At 39.4% G+C, this 17042-nt stretch overlaps 1 protein-coding gene across 5 annotated transcripts in view; it reads left to right on the forward strand.

The window, feature by feature from the left end:
* The window catches only part of FRAS1 (Fraser extracellular matrix complex subunit 1), a 477046-nt gene that overhangs the window by 302015 nt on the left and 157989 nt on the right, over positions 1–17042 (forward strand). For all 5 annotated transcript variants that reach the window (XM_054554107.2, XM_054554103.2, XM_054554105.2 and 2 more), the window contains 4 exons: positions 316–456; positions 4306–4576; positions 8631–8715; positions 11935–12261. In XM_054554107.2, the coding sequence (XP_054410082.1) occupies positions 316–456; positions 4306–4576; positions 8631–8715; positions 11935–12261 (824 nt within the window). The remainder of the gene's footprint in view (positions 1–315; positions 457–4305; positions 4577–8630; positions 8716–11934; positions 12262–17042) is intronic.

Genomic DNA, 17042 nt, shown 5'->3' on the forward strand with positions numbered 1-17042 from the left:
AGGAGGAAGGGTACCTAGAAAGAGTCTGTGCTCTTAATCACTACAAAGGTCTTTTCTTACAAGTCAATATGGTTAACTTTTTAAACAATTCATTTATGTGTAACATTTTTAGATCGCATTGTGGAACGCGAGGAGTGTTCCTCTCTGTAGATCAGCTCCCTATGTATTCTATAGGGAAACTGTCAATATTCTCTTTTGTTACAGCTGGGGCTCATTTGTTGCATGTGCTCTGACTCTTCTGGTTGCAAGCCCTTTATTTCTTTGTTGCTGGTGGTGCCTTGATTGAGCCTCATTTAGTGTTTCCTTTTTTAATAGCCTGCCCTCGGGGGTGCTTGCAGTGCAGCCACAGGGACGGTTGTCACCTCTGTGACCATGGGTTCTTTCTGAAGAGTGGCCTCTGTGTTTACAACTGTGTTCCTGGCTTTTCTGTCCACACCTCTAATGAAACATGTTCTGGTAAGTGCTTCTTCTCTGATGGTCTGGTGAATTTACCAATAATTTCTCTATGTGAAGGCTGAGTTTGCAGACATAATTGACTTATGTGATATAAAATGCAGCATTCCCAATTTGGGAAAACCCATGGTGCTACTAAGGAGTAAGGGATTCTTTATAGAATATGGAAAATTGGGAAATCGCAACTTCTATAATCATTGGAAAGGAAAAGAAGCAATCTGTGCCTTAAAAGTCACAGCTATCAGATAAGAAATTGGCATAAAACTTAGCTAAGTTCCTGAACTACAGCCATGTTGTAGAAAATTACATATATACAGTCACACTTTGCTTAATGATGGGGATACATTCTGTGAAATGCATCATTAGGCAGTTTCATCATTGTTTGAACTCCATGGAGTGTACTTACACAAACCTAGATGGTATAGCCTACTACACACCAAGGCTATAAAAATATAGGCTACAAACCTGTACAGCATGTGAGTGTACTGAATACTGTAGGCAACTGTAACACAATAGTAAGTATTTGTGTTTCTAAACATATCTAAAATAGAAAAGGTACAGTATAATTTTATGGGACCACCATCATATAAGTGGTCTGTTGTTGACTGAAATGTTATATAGCACATGACTGTATTTACATATAATTTATTTATATTTATATAAATTTGTAGAACTAATTATGTCAAAGTGAAGTGGTACACCCTTTTTCGCACAGTAGAGATAAATTATAAATAAATAACAAATAGTATGAGGAGTCTGCTTCATGAGGTTCACATGTTTCTAGTGGATGGATTTCGAGCTACCCTGTTTGCCCTTAAAAATATGTAACATTGGCCGGGCATGGTGGCTCACGCCTGTAATCCCAGCACATTGGGAGGCCGAGGCAGGCAGATCATCTGAGGTCAGGAGTTCAAGACCAGCCTGGTCAACATGGCAAAACCCCGTCTCTACTAAAAATACAAAAATTAGCCAGGCACAGTAATGAACACCTGTAATCCCAGCTACTCAGGAGGCTAAGGCAGGAGAATCGCTTGAACCCAGGAGGTGGAGGTTGTGGTGAGCCGAGATCATGCCACTGCACTCCAGCATGGGCGACAGAGCGAGACTCCGTCTCAAAAATAATAATAATAACAGGTAACATGTTAAGAAATGAAGCCATTCTCTTCCAACACATTAATGGACATGTTACCTTAAATAACAAAGAGAAGTGAATTTAAATTCAGTCTTAATTTTGAATCCCAAAACCTTTATGGGTGAGTAAAGCTTGGGAGGGACATTACTCTAAGTGTTTGTTGACTTTTCAGAGTCGTTCGTCAAAAACATGAGGCATTTTTTAACACTCATATTCAATCATATTTTCTGTCTCCATATTTCTGGCCTTTAAAGATATTAAGACTTCCCCATGGGAAAAAATATTTTTGGCTTATTTTTGGGGAATCTTTCTGAAAACCCTAAGTACTTGAGAGCCAGCTTACTTCTCTCTAGGATATAGTCCACTTGTAAAAATGAGTGCCACTCTCATTAGAGCGATCTTACAGTCGAAGTAGTCCCACTGAAACTTGGCATTTCCAAACTGTCCTGTCTGACCTAGTTGTAAAAAGGAGCACTACCAATTAAAGTCCAGGCAAAAACAACTTGCAGGAGATGGGATAAATTCTACAGCATGTTAAGAAATCCCTTTTTGTCCATCAGATGTTTCATGTGGACAGAGATTATAAAATTGTAAGACAAGTATGTGTATTTCACATGAATTCTAAGTATGAGCCCCTGATAATCCTACTCCACTGTAAATTAACTGGTGCTATTCTAGGAAATGGTAGCAAACACCAGCCTCTTTACTTGCCCTTGGCGGGTCTGACGTGGCAGGTGCGTCAGGATAGGACTGTGGTTCTCAAAGCCAGCAGCCCACTAGGATTACCTGCTGAGTTTGTGAAATTCCCAAGGTCCTACGCAAGAACATCCAAGTCAGAAGCTCTGGCAGTGGAGCCCAGCTGTCAGTATTGTTTTAAAAGATCCCTATATGATCCTTATTATTATTGAGATGTAATTTACATACCATAAAATTCATGCTTTAAAGTATACAATTCAGTGGTTTTTAGTGTATTCACAAAGTTATGCAACTATCACCACTACCTACTTCCAAAACATTTTCATCACTCTAAAAGGAAACCCCATAATATTAGCAGTTTCTCTCCACTCCTGTCTCAACCTAGTCCCTGGCAACCACTAATCTACTTCTGTCTCTAGGTATTTGCCTATTCTAGACATCTCACATAAATGGAACTTACAATATATGGCCTTTTATATATGGCTGCTTTTACTTAGCATAATATTTTCAAGGTTCATCCATATGATATCATGAATCAGCACATCATTCCTTTTTTCTTTCTATAGATGAGTAATATTACATTTTATGACATACCACATTTTATTTATCCATTAAATAATGAATGGTCATTTGAGTTGATTTCACTTTTTGACTATTATGAGTAATGCTGCTATGAACATTTGTGTACAAGTTTTGTGTGGACAAATGTTTTCAATTCTCTTGGGTTTATATACACAGGAGTGGAATTGCTGTATCCTATGGTAATTGTATTTAATTGAGGAACTGTCCAACTGTTTTCCCAAGTGACTATACCATTTTACACTCCCATCAGCAATCTATGAGGTTTTGATTTCTCCACACCCTAACAATTTTTATTGTCTTTCCTAGGGGAAGTGAAGTGATATCTTATTGTGGTTATGATTTTGCACCTGCTCATGTGCTTATTGGCCTTTTGTGTATCTTCTTTGAAGAAATGCCTATTCAAATTCTTCACCCATTTTAAAAATTGAGTTTTTCATTTTCTATTGTTGAGTTATAGGAGTTCTTTATATATTCTTGACACAAGTCCCTTTGTAGATATATGATTTGCATGTTTACTCCCGTTCTGTGGGTTGTCTTTTCACTTTCTCATGGGTACCCTTTGAATACAAAAGTTTTACGTTTTGATGATGTCCATTTATTTTTTCTTTTGTCACATGTGCTTTTTGTGTCTTATCTAAGAAAGCATTGTCTACTTCAAAATCATAAAAATGTATTCCTATATTTTCTTCTAAGAGTTTTATAGTTTAACAATTACATTGAAGTCCTATGTTCTTGCCGTGCATCCAGGGTGGTAACTACTGGGAGGCTTATTGTATACCATAGCCCAGAATCTCACCTGTGCAGCTCTGAATTAACAACATTACAAGCTTATTTAAAATTTTTAAGAAAAGGTTGGCACACAGGGGGCAGCTGAAAGGAAAGCTGGAGCTGCCTATAAGAGGGGAACATGTCTAAGTCTGAGTCAGAGCCAGAGCTCAGCAAGAAGTGAGAGCGGTGTTTGGCAGATGCGGTGGTAAAGATAGGTACTGGTTTGGAATTAGGAATCGTTTTCTCACCTAAACTTCTTTAAAAGAAGAAAGTAGCCATTAGCCTTTAGTTTGGCATGGAATTGGGAATGGCCTACTCCAGCCATCGGCATAGTTTCCAGGCTCCATGTCTTCTATGCGGAACGTGTGTCAAAGAACAGGAGCAGTGACTCACACCTGAGGACCTCCCACTGGGAGGCAAAGAGACATCATCTGTATTCTTCAGGAATACTGAAATTCCCTAGAGCGAGCTGACGGTTGTGGTCTTTTGTAACAATGTAATGCTGTAAACTCCAGCACACTGTTTATACAGTGAAATCAACTCTGTTTCTTATTTTGTGTTTATTCTCTGGAAATTGTAAGGAGGTGGTCTGAGAAAATAAACAAAATAAGGGGAAAGTGACCTAATTAGTGAAGGTACCATAAGCTTGACCTTTGGATTCATATGTTTTTCAGGCAAAATACACACCCCTAGTCTTCATGTGGATGGTTCCCTGATCCTCCCAATTGGTTCAATAAAGCCACTGGATTTTTCCCTCCTGAATGTCCAAGACCAGGAGGGTAGGGTCGAAGATCTCCTGTTTCATGTTGTGAGCACTCCCACCAATGGTCAGCTAGTGCTCTCAAGAAAGGGAAAAGAGGTTCAGCTGGACAAGGCTGGCCGTTTTAGCTGGAAAGATGTGAAAGAGAAGAAAGTGCGTTTTGTGCACAGCAAAGAAAAACTCAGGTGACTCTGTGTTCTGTTGTTTTCTTCCTGCCTCCTTTCCATCATTGCTTTTCCACTCCTCCACCCTGTCCCAGCTTCTCTTTCTCAATAGCTAACCCTTCTTATCTGGGGAAGATCAATACTCCACAAGCCCAAATGCTCTCAGCTGCCTGTCATCATTTCCCTGTGATTGCTCAAAGAGCGTGCATTTGTTAGAGACATTTTCGTTTTCTCACATAATTGTGGGTAATTCTCTGATGCGACAGAAAAATCCTGATACAATTACCCAGATTTTTGGCCCAGCAGAAACAAAACTGGTCATTTAACTAGATGGTACAGCTGCTTCTTCAACATTGGGGCAATGTACTGGGAGTGGGCGACAGAGAGAGAGGATGGAGCACATGCTTTTCAAGGTGTCGTATGGTCTCTAGGATTTTAGAGTTGGAAGGAAACTTAGTATCACAGTGAACTTTTTATTATCCACATTATAGGATTAATTGTGGTTAATTTTTAAGTCTGATCCAGTTTTCCCCTGATGCTTAGCACACTTCTGGCTGCCTTCCCCACCCCAGCTGACATATGCTTCAGGAATGCAGTTGAATGTTAACACCAACCCAAGAAAATATAGCTATATAATTAGCAGGGTAAATCTACTCCACAGAAGTCAGAGGGTGCCCCCCAAAGATTAGCCTTTTGGATTATCCTTCATCCTGCTCTGCTTCATTAGTACAGCTAATTCAGCATAGACTCTATGTATAAACAAGGAGTTGAAACCTGTGGAACAGTAACAAGGACACAGTGAGTATTTTTACTGTCAACACTAACCTTGAGGATTGGTTGGTTTTGAGGTTTGGGCTGGGAGACAGGTGAGGAGAAAAGTAGATGGCACTTTCTCTATTGGAATTCAGAGGTGATGATGCCAGTGACCTTGGAAGATCATATTATAGGAATAAGAACAACTAGCATTTATGGAGTGCTAACTTTGAGCCAGGCATCATGTTAGAAACTTTACATGAACTATGTATCTCATGTTGCTAGTCTACAGATAAGGAAACTGAGGCCTTGGGAGTATAGGTTATCTTGCCCAAGACCTCTCAACATGTGTGTGCAGAGCTGAGACTCCAAGCCAAGACTGATTCCACAACCCATGCCTTTAGCCACAATGATTTCTGCCTCCCTAATATACTAGGAACAATAGGCATGCTTCCATCCTCAAAGGACAAAAGGTCACTTCGTAGAGAAGTATTGCTACAGAGATGGAGCTTAAAACTCTGGTGTTTGATGCCATAGACTCTTCAAATTCCTACTCTATATTCTGCATTCATTTTTACTATAAGTATTATTATTATTATTTGAGAAAGAATCTCACTCTGTCACTCAGGCTGGAGTACAGTGGCACGATCTTGGCTCACTGCAACATCTGCCTCCTGGGTTCAAGTGATTCTCGTGCCTCAGCCTCCTGAGTAGCTGGAACTACAGGCACATGCCACCATGCCCAGCTAATTTTTGTATTTTTGGAAGAGACAGAGTTTCACTGTATTTGCCAGGCTGGTCTCGAACTCCTCACTGCAAGTGATCTGCCTGCCTTGGCCTCCCAAAGTGCTGCAATTACATGTGTGAGCTGCAACACCTAGCCTATTCTTACGTATTTCTATCACACAGACACAGAAACACAGAGCTATACAACTCTGTATAGTAGTCACTTTTCTTGCAGTCACTTATGGAAAGCGTAAAGCTTCATAGACAACCAAGGTCAACCCTCTTGTCTGTTTAACTTCTTTAACCTCTCTTCACTTGTTTTTTTGTGGAATCATGGCTTTGTACCCCTAAATGGGACAAAGAATGGCAGTTTAGGAAATCCTCACAGTACTCTTTTTGGGGTACCCATTTTAATACTGGATTTTCTTTATCCAACAAAAGAAAGAATGAGAGATATAGTAAAAATTCAACAAAAGAAAGAAAGAGAAGAATAATAAAACGAGGTTGGTAGAAACCCATGGAAAATAAAATTATTGAAGTCTCTGAGTAATACAAAACAAAAGGGCAACCTGCCACATCAGTTTGTGTTTTGTTTTGTTTTTAACCCTGAAGACACTGACCATGATTCTTTAGGATTGGATTCCTTTGGGATTAGAATGCTTCTGTGAAGTAAAAGACAACTTATAAGTGTAGTTGCCATCACTGGGATAAAATGGCATTGCTGATATACTGAACACTGTTATTGGAACCTCAGTGCCACTAAAAATCACTTACCCCTGTTTGATAGGAAGTACCACCCTTTCTTTGTTCAGGGGTGGTACTCTCATCAGCTAATAAAATAAGGCATTATTTAATAAAATAAAATAATTTTTAGAAATGATAATTTATTTTATTTATAATGCTGTATTTTATTAATTGATGGAAGTACCACCCCTGAACAAGGAATGGGTGGTACTTTCAATCAAATAACAGTGATATACTGAACACTGTTATTGGAACTTCAGTGCCACCAAAAATCGTTTTTAAAAAACTATTCTTCCCTTCTCTTCTGTCCTGGAAGACAATCCATCAGTTACATTCTCTTGAAGCCTGAGGTGGTGGTGGAGAGGGACAGGACTTAAATGGGACAGAAAATGAAGGGAAGATAGAAGAGAAGGGAAGACAATAATCATTTTTTAAAAAGCAATCAGGTTTATTGAGGTATAATTTGCATTCAATAAAATCCCCCATTTTGAAGTGTATTGTTCTATAAATTTTAATAACTGTATACAGTTTCGCAATCTTGTGACCACAACCATAGTCAATATGTAAAATAGTTCCATAACCCCAAAAGTCTCCTTTTTATAGTTGCTCCTTTACCCCTAGTCACTGGTGACCACTGATCCATTTTTACTGCTGTAGTTTTGTGCTTTTTAAAATGTTAGGTGAATGGAATCAAACAATATGTAGCCTTTTGTTTCTGTCTTTTGCCATAATGCTTTTCAGATCCATCCACATTCTTTCATGTATAAATAGTAGTTCCAAGAATAACTTCTAAAGAACTTTTAAAACAATGGTCCCTCTAGTAGACTAGAATTCAAAAATCCCCATAATGCAGTAGTCCTATATCTTACCAGCCAGCAGCGAGTTCTGTGCTTGGTTTGGCATTGAAGGTGGGTAAGTCTTACCTTCCCTTCTGGCAGTCTCTGAAGCTGCTTGAACAACGGCTTGTTTTATTATTAATTGGGACTTTTTGGTTGCAAGTAATGGAAGTAGACTTGAAGTAGATTAGCAAAAATGTAAGACTTGTTATAACATTGCAGGGGTGGCTCAGATCTCAAAGGCACCAAGGGCAATTGTGCTCCAGGACAGTCTGGAAGCAAGGACTGGGAAGGGGAAGCAGGAATCAACTCTTCTCTCATCCCTGTGTCTCTTTGCTTATAGGCTTCATTCACTTCTCTATTACACGCAGACTTGTTCTACATAGTAAACTCTGATTGTCCTGTAGTCAGATGCTGAGACTGACTGCTGGCTCTTGGGCCAGTTGCAAATCGCCAGGGAAGAATCAGCCATCCTTCCCTAGACTGTCCACAATGACTATGAGTAGGCTGGTGGGGAGTGAGGGGAGATGAACAGCCATGTAATACAGACATTGCAAACATTGTTACTAGGGGCCCACTCACATGAATTGGGCAGGAGTTAGGAAGAGCATTTGTTGGGAAGAGGGAATCGTGGAGAACTGGTCAGAGGCTATAAAAGATTCCTTTCAATTCTTCAATTTGACCATTAGCCTACAATGTATTACTAATCTGCCTTGGCTTGACAACTAATTTTTCAGCCTTTTCTTTATTCAGTTTAGAAAGATAGGAAACAAAACATTTACATAATTATTATTATTGTTATAAGGAGATTTAAGAACACACAGTATTTTTACCTGAATATTACTATGTTCATCTTTATCTGGTAGTTTTTCTTTATAGTATGAGTATGACATTACTGCAGTGGTTTGATCCAAATTCTTACCTACACATAACCTGAAAATGTTTTTAAGCCTTTTCTGTCTAAAGTCTAATGTAATGATTGTATTTCCTTATTCCTTTCTTTGGGACTTCTTTAGGAAAGGCTACTTTTTCCTGAAAATTAGTGACCAGCAGTTCTTCTCTGAGCCACAGCTGATCAACATACAAGCGTTTTCAACACAGGTAATAAAAATGGCCAAGTAATCAATAATTTTACATGCCTACTAGTTCTCAAGCACGAAATCCAGGTTTCCTGCAGATTTAACAAAAATGATTGCATTAAATTAATCTAGTCTTGGTTTCCTCTTGAGATGCCACTGGAGTAATTTTTAGGACTTCTGGGTAATAACAACAGCAGCAACCAAAATTACTAATACTTCTCTAGTACTTAGTGTTATAGTCTTAGTGTTTCATGTAAGTAACTCAGTTAATCCTTATGCCAATATTATGAGATATTATTGTCTCCAATTTACAGACAAGGAAACAAAGTCACAAGAAGGTGACGTAACTTGTCTGTGGTAATATAGCTAATAAATAGGGAGTCAATGTTTGTGCCCAGTAAATCTGGCTACAGAGGCAGTGTTCTTAATCGTTACATTATGACGCCTAACTTTACCATACTAAATCTGCTAGCAGCCCTTCCAAATAGTCGGCAGGGTGCAGTGGCTCATGCCTATAATCTCAGCACTTTGGGAGGCTGAGGCAGGTGGATTGATTGGGCCCAGGAGTTTGAGGCCAGCCTGAGCAACATGGCGAAACCCCGTCTGTACTGAAACAAACAAAAAAATACAAAAAATTAGCTGGGCCTGGTGATGCATTCCTATAGTCCCAGCTACTTGGGGAGCTGAGGTGGGAGGATCACCTGAGCTCCGGAAGGTTGAGGCTGCAATGAATGATGATCATGCCACCATGCCCCAGCCTGAGCAACACAGCGAGACCCTGTCTCAAAAAAAAAAAAAAAAAAAAAGACTGTCTTCCTTTTTAGGTAAAGAAGTTTGTTTTATCTTTCTCTAGTATGTGGAATTAGCAGTTAGAGAATATTATTAAGGATCTACTTAAACGAGGTTCCAGTGTGCCAGTGTGGCCATCAACAAAACACAGACATAAGGAAGTCATGGTAGATGCTATAAAGCTCAGTGTGATGGCCCTTCAAACTCACCTCTCATCATTCATCTCTGTAAAGTTGTGCTTATGGGTCCAGAGTACATATAGTTGTAGCTGCTCTAGGAACTGGGCTTGAGGGATTGAAGAGCCAAAAGTGCAAAGAGTAGGGAAATAGGTATATTCATAAGTTATGAAAAGCAAGAGAGTAGAATATTCTCCTGGAGAACCAAGACTAGCTAAATATCCAGATCTCAGTATCACGTTATTCATGATTCAAGGAAGGACACTAGATGATTGTTTTTCATCTGATGTTTTTTAATCTTTGGTCCAAAAATGAAAGGATCATGGATAACAACATAGACTTGAACCAGCAGTGGCTGCAAAAATGGTATTAATAGCCCAATTCACCTCTTCTTGATGGTATTATCACATCAGGGATAAATTGGAGTTTAATGATTTGAAAATCATCCTAAGTTAATTTGATCTCATGGGTGAACAAAATATATAAATTTTGTTTTAATTAAAGCTAAAACAGGCTGGGCTCAGTGGCTTATGCCTGTAATCCCAGCAATTTGGGAGGCCGAAATGCGTGGATCACCCGAGGTCAGGAGTTTGAGACCAGCCTGGCAAACATGGTGAAACCACGTCTCTACTGAAAATACAAAAATTAGCCGGGCAGGGTGGTGGACACCTGTAATCCCAGCTACTCGGGAGGCTGAGGCAGGAGACTTGCTTGAACCCGGGAGGCAGAGGTTGCAGTGAGCTGAGATCGTAGCACTGCACTCCAGCCTGGGCAACAGAGTGAGACTGTCTAAAAAAAAAAAGCTAAAACAGGTAATCTCTGTAAATTTAGGACAGAGGGCTACATCCAGTCTTACAACTTACTGGTTTAGATGTTTCTCAGTCCTTACACTCAGAAACTTTGTTTCGTTCTTTTTGTTTGGGCTAATAAAGTTACTCCAGTGAAAGACCAAAGGTAGATATTGGCAAGTCTTCCTAATCTGACATGGTGAGTTCCCATGGTTCCGCAAGTGTTGCTTGTGTGTTTTTCCACAATCAAGTGAGTAAATAAGGAGAACATTTAATTTTATTTATTATATGAAACTTTTATCATTTTAAGTCTTTAAAATGGAATTTTAGAAAATAATTTTAACTTATTTTCGTTCCTTTAAATTTCTGTGACACTGCAATATGGTCTTGAGTCTCTCTCAGATTTTCTCATGCAAGTTAATTTGGTCTTTTCCATTTGTGGATTTTGACATCATCTTTGACTTTTCCTCTTTCAGAATAGGAGGGGTCACTCTTTCCCATGTATAGAATCACAGCTGTAGAATTCTCACTTGAGAATTCTAAAGACTAACTATCATCTAATTTCCCACTGTGTAACTATTATAATGATGTATTAGACATTCCTTTAATAGAGATTGTAATTTCCAGGAGGCCAGGAGGGTGCTTGGGTAGTTTTAAAAGAAAGCCATTTGGATTAAAGAAAGCGGTGTGTTGAGAAAAGTCCTAGATGGTTCCACTTCAAATGATATTTTTTTAAAAACTGAAATAATATTTTCTTTGGCTTCTGGCCTCCATTTTTTTGGTGAGTTTTTTTTTCTGTTGTGGTTCATTAGCTTTTATCTTTATGAAAGAACATTTTATCTGCTTACTCAACTCTGTGGGAGGTAACCTGACAATCCTAAGAAAAAGATATTAAATTTTACTATAATATATTAGCCTTGTCACATGAATTAGTCAGGTGGTTGCCTTTACTCACCTAGACCATAATCTTGGCAGGCTTTATAACCTGAGTTGGGGTGGGGCTCTGTCAAGATTTGGATGAGAAAACCGAAGAAAATTACTGGGAGGGACTAGAAACAGCATGAGCTCAGGATGCAAAAATAGCTTCCTCTGAGTCAGTATACCACAACATGGCCTGGAGTGAAGTGTGTCCTCCTAAAGGCAAGTCCAAAAATTTCATACCTCTTATTAGTCTCTCTTGGGATATAATTTAAGTCAGGATAGCAGAGAAATTAGAGATTTAGAAGCTAGCAGCTCTCATCAGTTGTCTCTCAAGTCTTGAAGTGGCTTGATAAACCTCTAGAACCCAGAGGTGTGAAGTAACCTTAGTTGTTGTGTTACTATGACTGACCACACCTCTAACGAATGCGTTCACCATGGAACAGTTTGGTGCTTTGCTAGAACACTTAGAGTTTCTCAAAAAGCATAGGAATAGCAATCAGGTATCTAGTCCACTGGATTGTCCTTTCTTTCCGTGTTAACTGACTCTTCTTCCCTTCAACTCCACAGGCCCCCTATGTGCTGAGAAATGAGGTTCTCCACATTAGCAGAGGAGAGAGGGCAACCATCACCACCCAGCTGCTTGACATCCGAGATGATGACAACCCACAGGATGTGGTCGTTGAAATAATCGATCCTCCACTTCATGGCCAATTGCTTCAAACACTTCAGTCCCCGGCAGCCCCTATCTATCAATTCCAGCTGGATGAACTCTCTAGAGGCCTTCTCCACTATGCTCATGATGGTTCAGACAGCACATCCGATGTTGCAGTCTTGCAGGCCAATGATGGACACTCCTTCCATAATATACTGTTCCAAGTGAAGACCGTGCCTCAGGTAGGTGTCATTCCTAGAGTTACAGTTTCCTTGCACCTAGATGTGAACTTCTACTGTTGGCATTATTTTATGATACTCACAAAGTTAAGATATGGGTAGTCATTCACTTATTCAAATATAACCTGTTGTATAGAGGGCACTATATATCTGTTAGGAGCACCCTTGATCTGAAAGACCTGTCCCCATGTTCTCTACAAATTGGGATACTTTTGAACCTTTTTTGTTGAGGTACTGCCATAAGAACATGTTATTATCCATTAATCCTTTTGTCTCCTGCCTGAGCATAACCATAAGAATCAAGATATTCCTGTTTTTATCTGCCCCTCAAAAACAGCTCATGAGGCCAGGCGCGGTGGCTCACGCCTGTAATCCCAGCACTTTGGGAGGCCGAGGCGGGTGGATCACAAGGTCAGGAGATCAAGACCATCCTGGCTAACACAGTGAAACCCTGTCTCTACTGAAAATACAGAAAATTAGCTGGGCGTGGTGGTGGGTGCCTGTAGTCCCAGCTACTCAGGAGGCTGAGGCAGGAGAATGGCGTGAACCCAGGAGGCAGAGCTTGCAGTGAGCCGAGACCATGCCACTGCACTCCAGCCTGGGTGACAGAGAGAGACTCCGACTCAAAAAAAAAAAAAAAAAAAAAAAAAACAGCTCATCAAATATGAAGTTCATTGTCAGATAATCTGAATGACCCAAAAATGGTGAGTTCAGCCATTCTGTTAGCTCAACTAAAGTAGGATGAGCAAACTCTTTTGGTAATCCTAGGGATCTTTGCCCTAGGGAGTAGGAGCCAATAAAGAGCACTGGGCCAGGTGCGGTGGCTCATGCCTGTAATCTCAGCACTTTGGGAGGTTGAGGTAAGGGGATCACTTGAGCTCAGGTGTTTGAGACTAGCCTGAGCAATGTAGAGAAATCTTGTCTCTACTAAAGTTTTTTTTTTTTAATTAGCTGGGTGCAATGACATGCACCCGTAGTCTCGACTACTCAGGAGGCTGAGGTGGGAGGATCACTTTAACCCAGAAGTTCGAGGTTGCACTGAGCCGTGATCATACTACTGCACTCCAGCATGGATGACAGAGCAAGGCCCTATCTCTAAATAAATAAATAAATAGCATTTTTGCTCAGCCTGAGTCATTGACACGCCACCTTTTTATGTTTTCGCCATATCCACAAGCACCTGTACTATTATTTACTTAATATTTTTCTTTGTATCAACTTATTTTTACTGTAGCCTCATCTAAGAAATAATACTTAGGAAATCGTGGGCTTAATGTAGAATTATACTTTTTTTCTAAAATATGAAAAATAATGCATAACCATTCTACAACATTTTGTCCATATGCTACTGAAAATGTTCTTGGATACTGCAAATGAGATGGCTCTCAAACTTTAAGAAATACTAGGCTGAGCCATTGCTAGACCAAAGGGACACGAAAAACATTTTCAAAACTAGATGATGTTTCACTGGATGCCCTTTTCTCAGTTGCATCAAGAATGGCTCTTTCTCATGGTAGTAGATTGGGAAACATAATTCTTAAACAACCTTTTATTTTGAATATCACTGCCTACTGAGGTGTCATTAATGACTAGCTAGAGAGACTGCTTTGTTGAGGACAGTTTAAAACCACTTGTCACTTTCTCATCAGTGATCACTCAAAATTTGCGATTGATCCGATTGATATTCATGAAGGTGAACAGCTGAATCTAATATGATCTGCTAGGCAATTTCTCAGTTTCCTGTCTCGTTATTTTCAGCTGCTGAAAGCAGTGAAGGTGGCATAAGAGAGATGGGAGCCAGTGAAAGCTGTTGATGAGATGGAGTTGGCAGACAGCCACCTTGCAGCTCATCCTAATTATCACTCTTGCGATGGCCCTGGGAGATGAGGTTTAGTTCTGGAGAGATGAAGTCTAGACAGACAGAAGTTTTTGTTTCTTCCTTCTTAGTTTCTTTCCAAAGGTTTTTAGAGGATTTCAGTGCCACCCTAACACCTGCCTTTCCTATTGTGGCTTCCCTCTCCATGTTTGGAGCTCAGTTCAGTGTGTTGCACAACCATTTTGTGTGGAATGGCCCAAGATGGAAGGGCATTTCTAGGGTTTTAGCTGCTTTGACTACCAGAACAAAACCAAGAAAAATGGAAATTTAATTCATAAATAAAGCACAGGGCACAGAGTTTTGGAATCCTTGTGACTTGTGTGTCATGTAGGTATTTTCTGTGTCTGTCTGTGATACCTGAAAAGTGAATTTAAGTTGTGCTCTGGGCCCCTTTTCATCCCTCTCTCTTGTATTGCTGTGATTACCTGCCCATGGATTGGAATAATGAAACCCATGACCAGAGCCTCAGCATTCATCAGGATGTACTAATAATACATTTGACTGCAATATTGGCAATATTACACAAATGTGTACTATTTTTCCTTTTAGGAATTCAAAATATTTTTTCCTTATATCTCTTTTACTGATCTTTACAATGTCTTCGGGAAGAAGGTTAGAGTAGAGGCTATGGGACCTTAATTTTTCTAATGGAAATTCTATTATGGGTGGAAGTTTCTTGTTTTGTTTTCGATATTGGGCACTAAAGCTTGATGGGAATTATTCCATTTGATCTTCATGATCACACTATGATGTTTGTACAGTTTTTATCCATAATTTTCCAAAAGAGGCAACTGAGACACAAAGAGGTTGAAAAACATTCATTTTCATAAAGGTACTTAGTGCTAGAGCTATGATTTCATCTCAAGTGTGTCTGCCTCCTACACTTAACCATGAAACTCTTTTCATTCTAGCTAGTGTTTTTCAATGTGTTGGTCATATATATTCTTATCCCCTTGATGGATAGAATAAAGACAGTAATTTAGTCATTTTCTCAATGTTCTATCCAAGCTGGGCCCCAAGCCTTCTGTAATCTTTCCTCTGAACTCACTGTATCTTGTTACAAGTGAGAGTATTTATAATCATTAAGTCTTCTGGGCCGAAGAAGAAAAAAATGCCTCAACTCTTATGGCTTCTTGTAGATGCATCGTCAGACATGACTGATTCATTCTAACAGCCATTAGTGAAGATGGGCATGTAAGTTCTTACCCTGTGGCTACCTAGTTATTAAACCTGGAGTGAGCTGATAGTTTAAATGGAATAGCCAAGTGGCTTGTGTTTAATTCCTGGTGAATGAATGTACGAATTAATCCTAATGTTCAACAGAAAACACAACCTGTCAAGGTAACTAGGGAGGGATAGAAAAAGGAAGCTGTGTGTGAACAGGGACTATTCCCGTCTTACTCCCCTGAGCAGAGCACGTCATAGGAGTTCAGTACATTTTTTGTTTTTTTTGGATGGATGGGTAATGGATGGATGCAATGGCTTGAGTGAGGCTGGTGCCTGTGTTCTTGCCTTCCAATTCATCTCTTGCATCAAATGAGAAGCTCTTGGGGCACCTCTGCGATAGCCCACCTGGGAATGGGTAGAGGAGCTGTCAGTTCAACCCTTGTTTTCCAAGTTCTACATCACTTCCCCCAAACTTAAGTTTTTATCTTTGGCCTGATAGTGAATAAACTTGACTGCCACCTCCAGCCTTATACTGAGTTGCTGAGGAGAAAATATAACCAGGACTGATGTTGAAACATGTTCTGTTGAGGGAAGGAGGCAAAAGAATTAAAACAGATTAAAAAGTAATAAAGAATGCATTGCTGAACAGGCTTTTATTAATTGGGGGGATTACTAAACCCAAGCCTGCTGCAGATATGGTTCTAAAGCAATTTGACATTTAATAAGGGCTAAAATGTAGACAGGGGAAAATCATACTTACTGGTGGGCTTCTGTCTACTACTAGGGTTTCAAGGAATTGTCTTCTTTTTCATTAATTAAGATACCTCTGGAAATCATGCCTTTTTTTTCCACTCTGGCAATACATCTGATGATCTTTTCTGAACTTCTCTGTTACTCTTTGAGCAGTATTTTCTGCAACTGGGTAATACTTTAATGTCAAAAGTCCCTAAGTGTCATGCTAGGAACTGGATGGAAAATTCTATTGCTGAGACTCCTCTCTAGCTGTTTATCTGTGGTAAGGCCTGTGTACAGATAAATAGCCCTGTGGTGTTTTCCATCAATTTCATTAACGCCTACCTCTCATTGGTTGTCTTGCAGGGACACAGTTGGTTTGATAATAGTGACATTTATGAGAATTACAAATATCAATGGCATAAAAATATCTATTTCTTATGAGTAAGAGCCTACATCATAAATAACTAAATCCTTGCCATATATGAGGGTTTCACCTTTTGGGGGGGGTTGATTAGTTTGTTCAATTCAGTGTCTCATAAGGTGCAGAATCAGAAAATATTTCCTTAAATATACATATACTGGTTGAAATCTACGTGGAGCAAAGGTTCTATACTCTTGACCTGAAATAACAAGTTTCTGGGGCTCATACACACATTGACAAACACAGAAACAGTCAAATTATCTTTCCCGCTTTCTTTATGCTGGTAAATTTCACCACACCACCCCACATGATCTTTTCCACAGTGTCCTATGAGATTCAATTTTAATAGCTATGATATAAATGAGCTCTTGCAAATTAAGGTATATTTTTACAGAACAAGTAAAATTATAAGGTCACTGTTACATTCAATGTTAGTCATTTTCTATTTAGTGAGGTTTAAAACTTTTATCTTGAATATTTTGGCCTGGGGTTAGAGTACATTATCATTTCAGCTAACATTTCTTCATTTATGACTCAACCTTTAATTTTGGTGGGAAGTTTTCATTGTGTTTGTGAGATTTTTTT

This window comes from Pongo abelii, chromosome 3 (genome assembly GCF_028885655.2).
Source record: "Pongo abelii isolate AG06213 chromosome 3, NHGRI_mPonAbe1-v2.0_pri, whole genome shotgun sequence".
Classification (NCBI taxonomy): Eukaryota; Metazoa; Chordata; class Mammalia; order Primates; family Hominidae; genus Pongo; species Pongo abelii.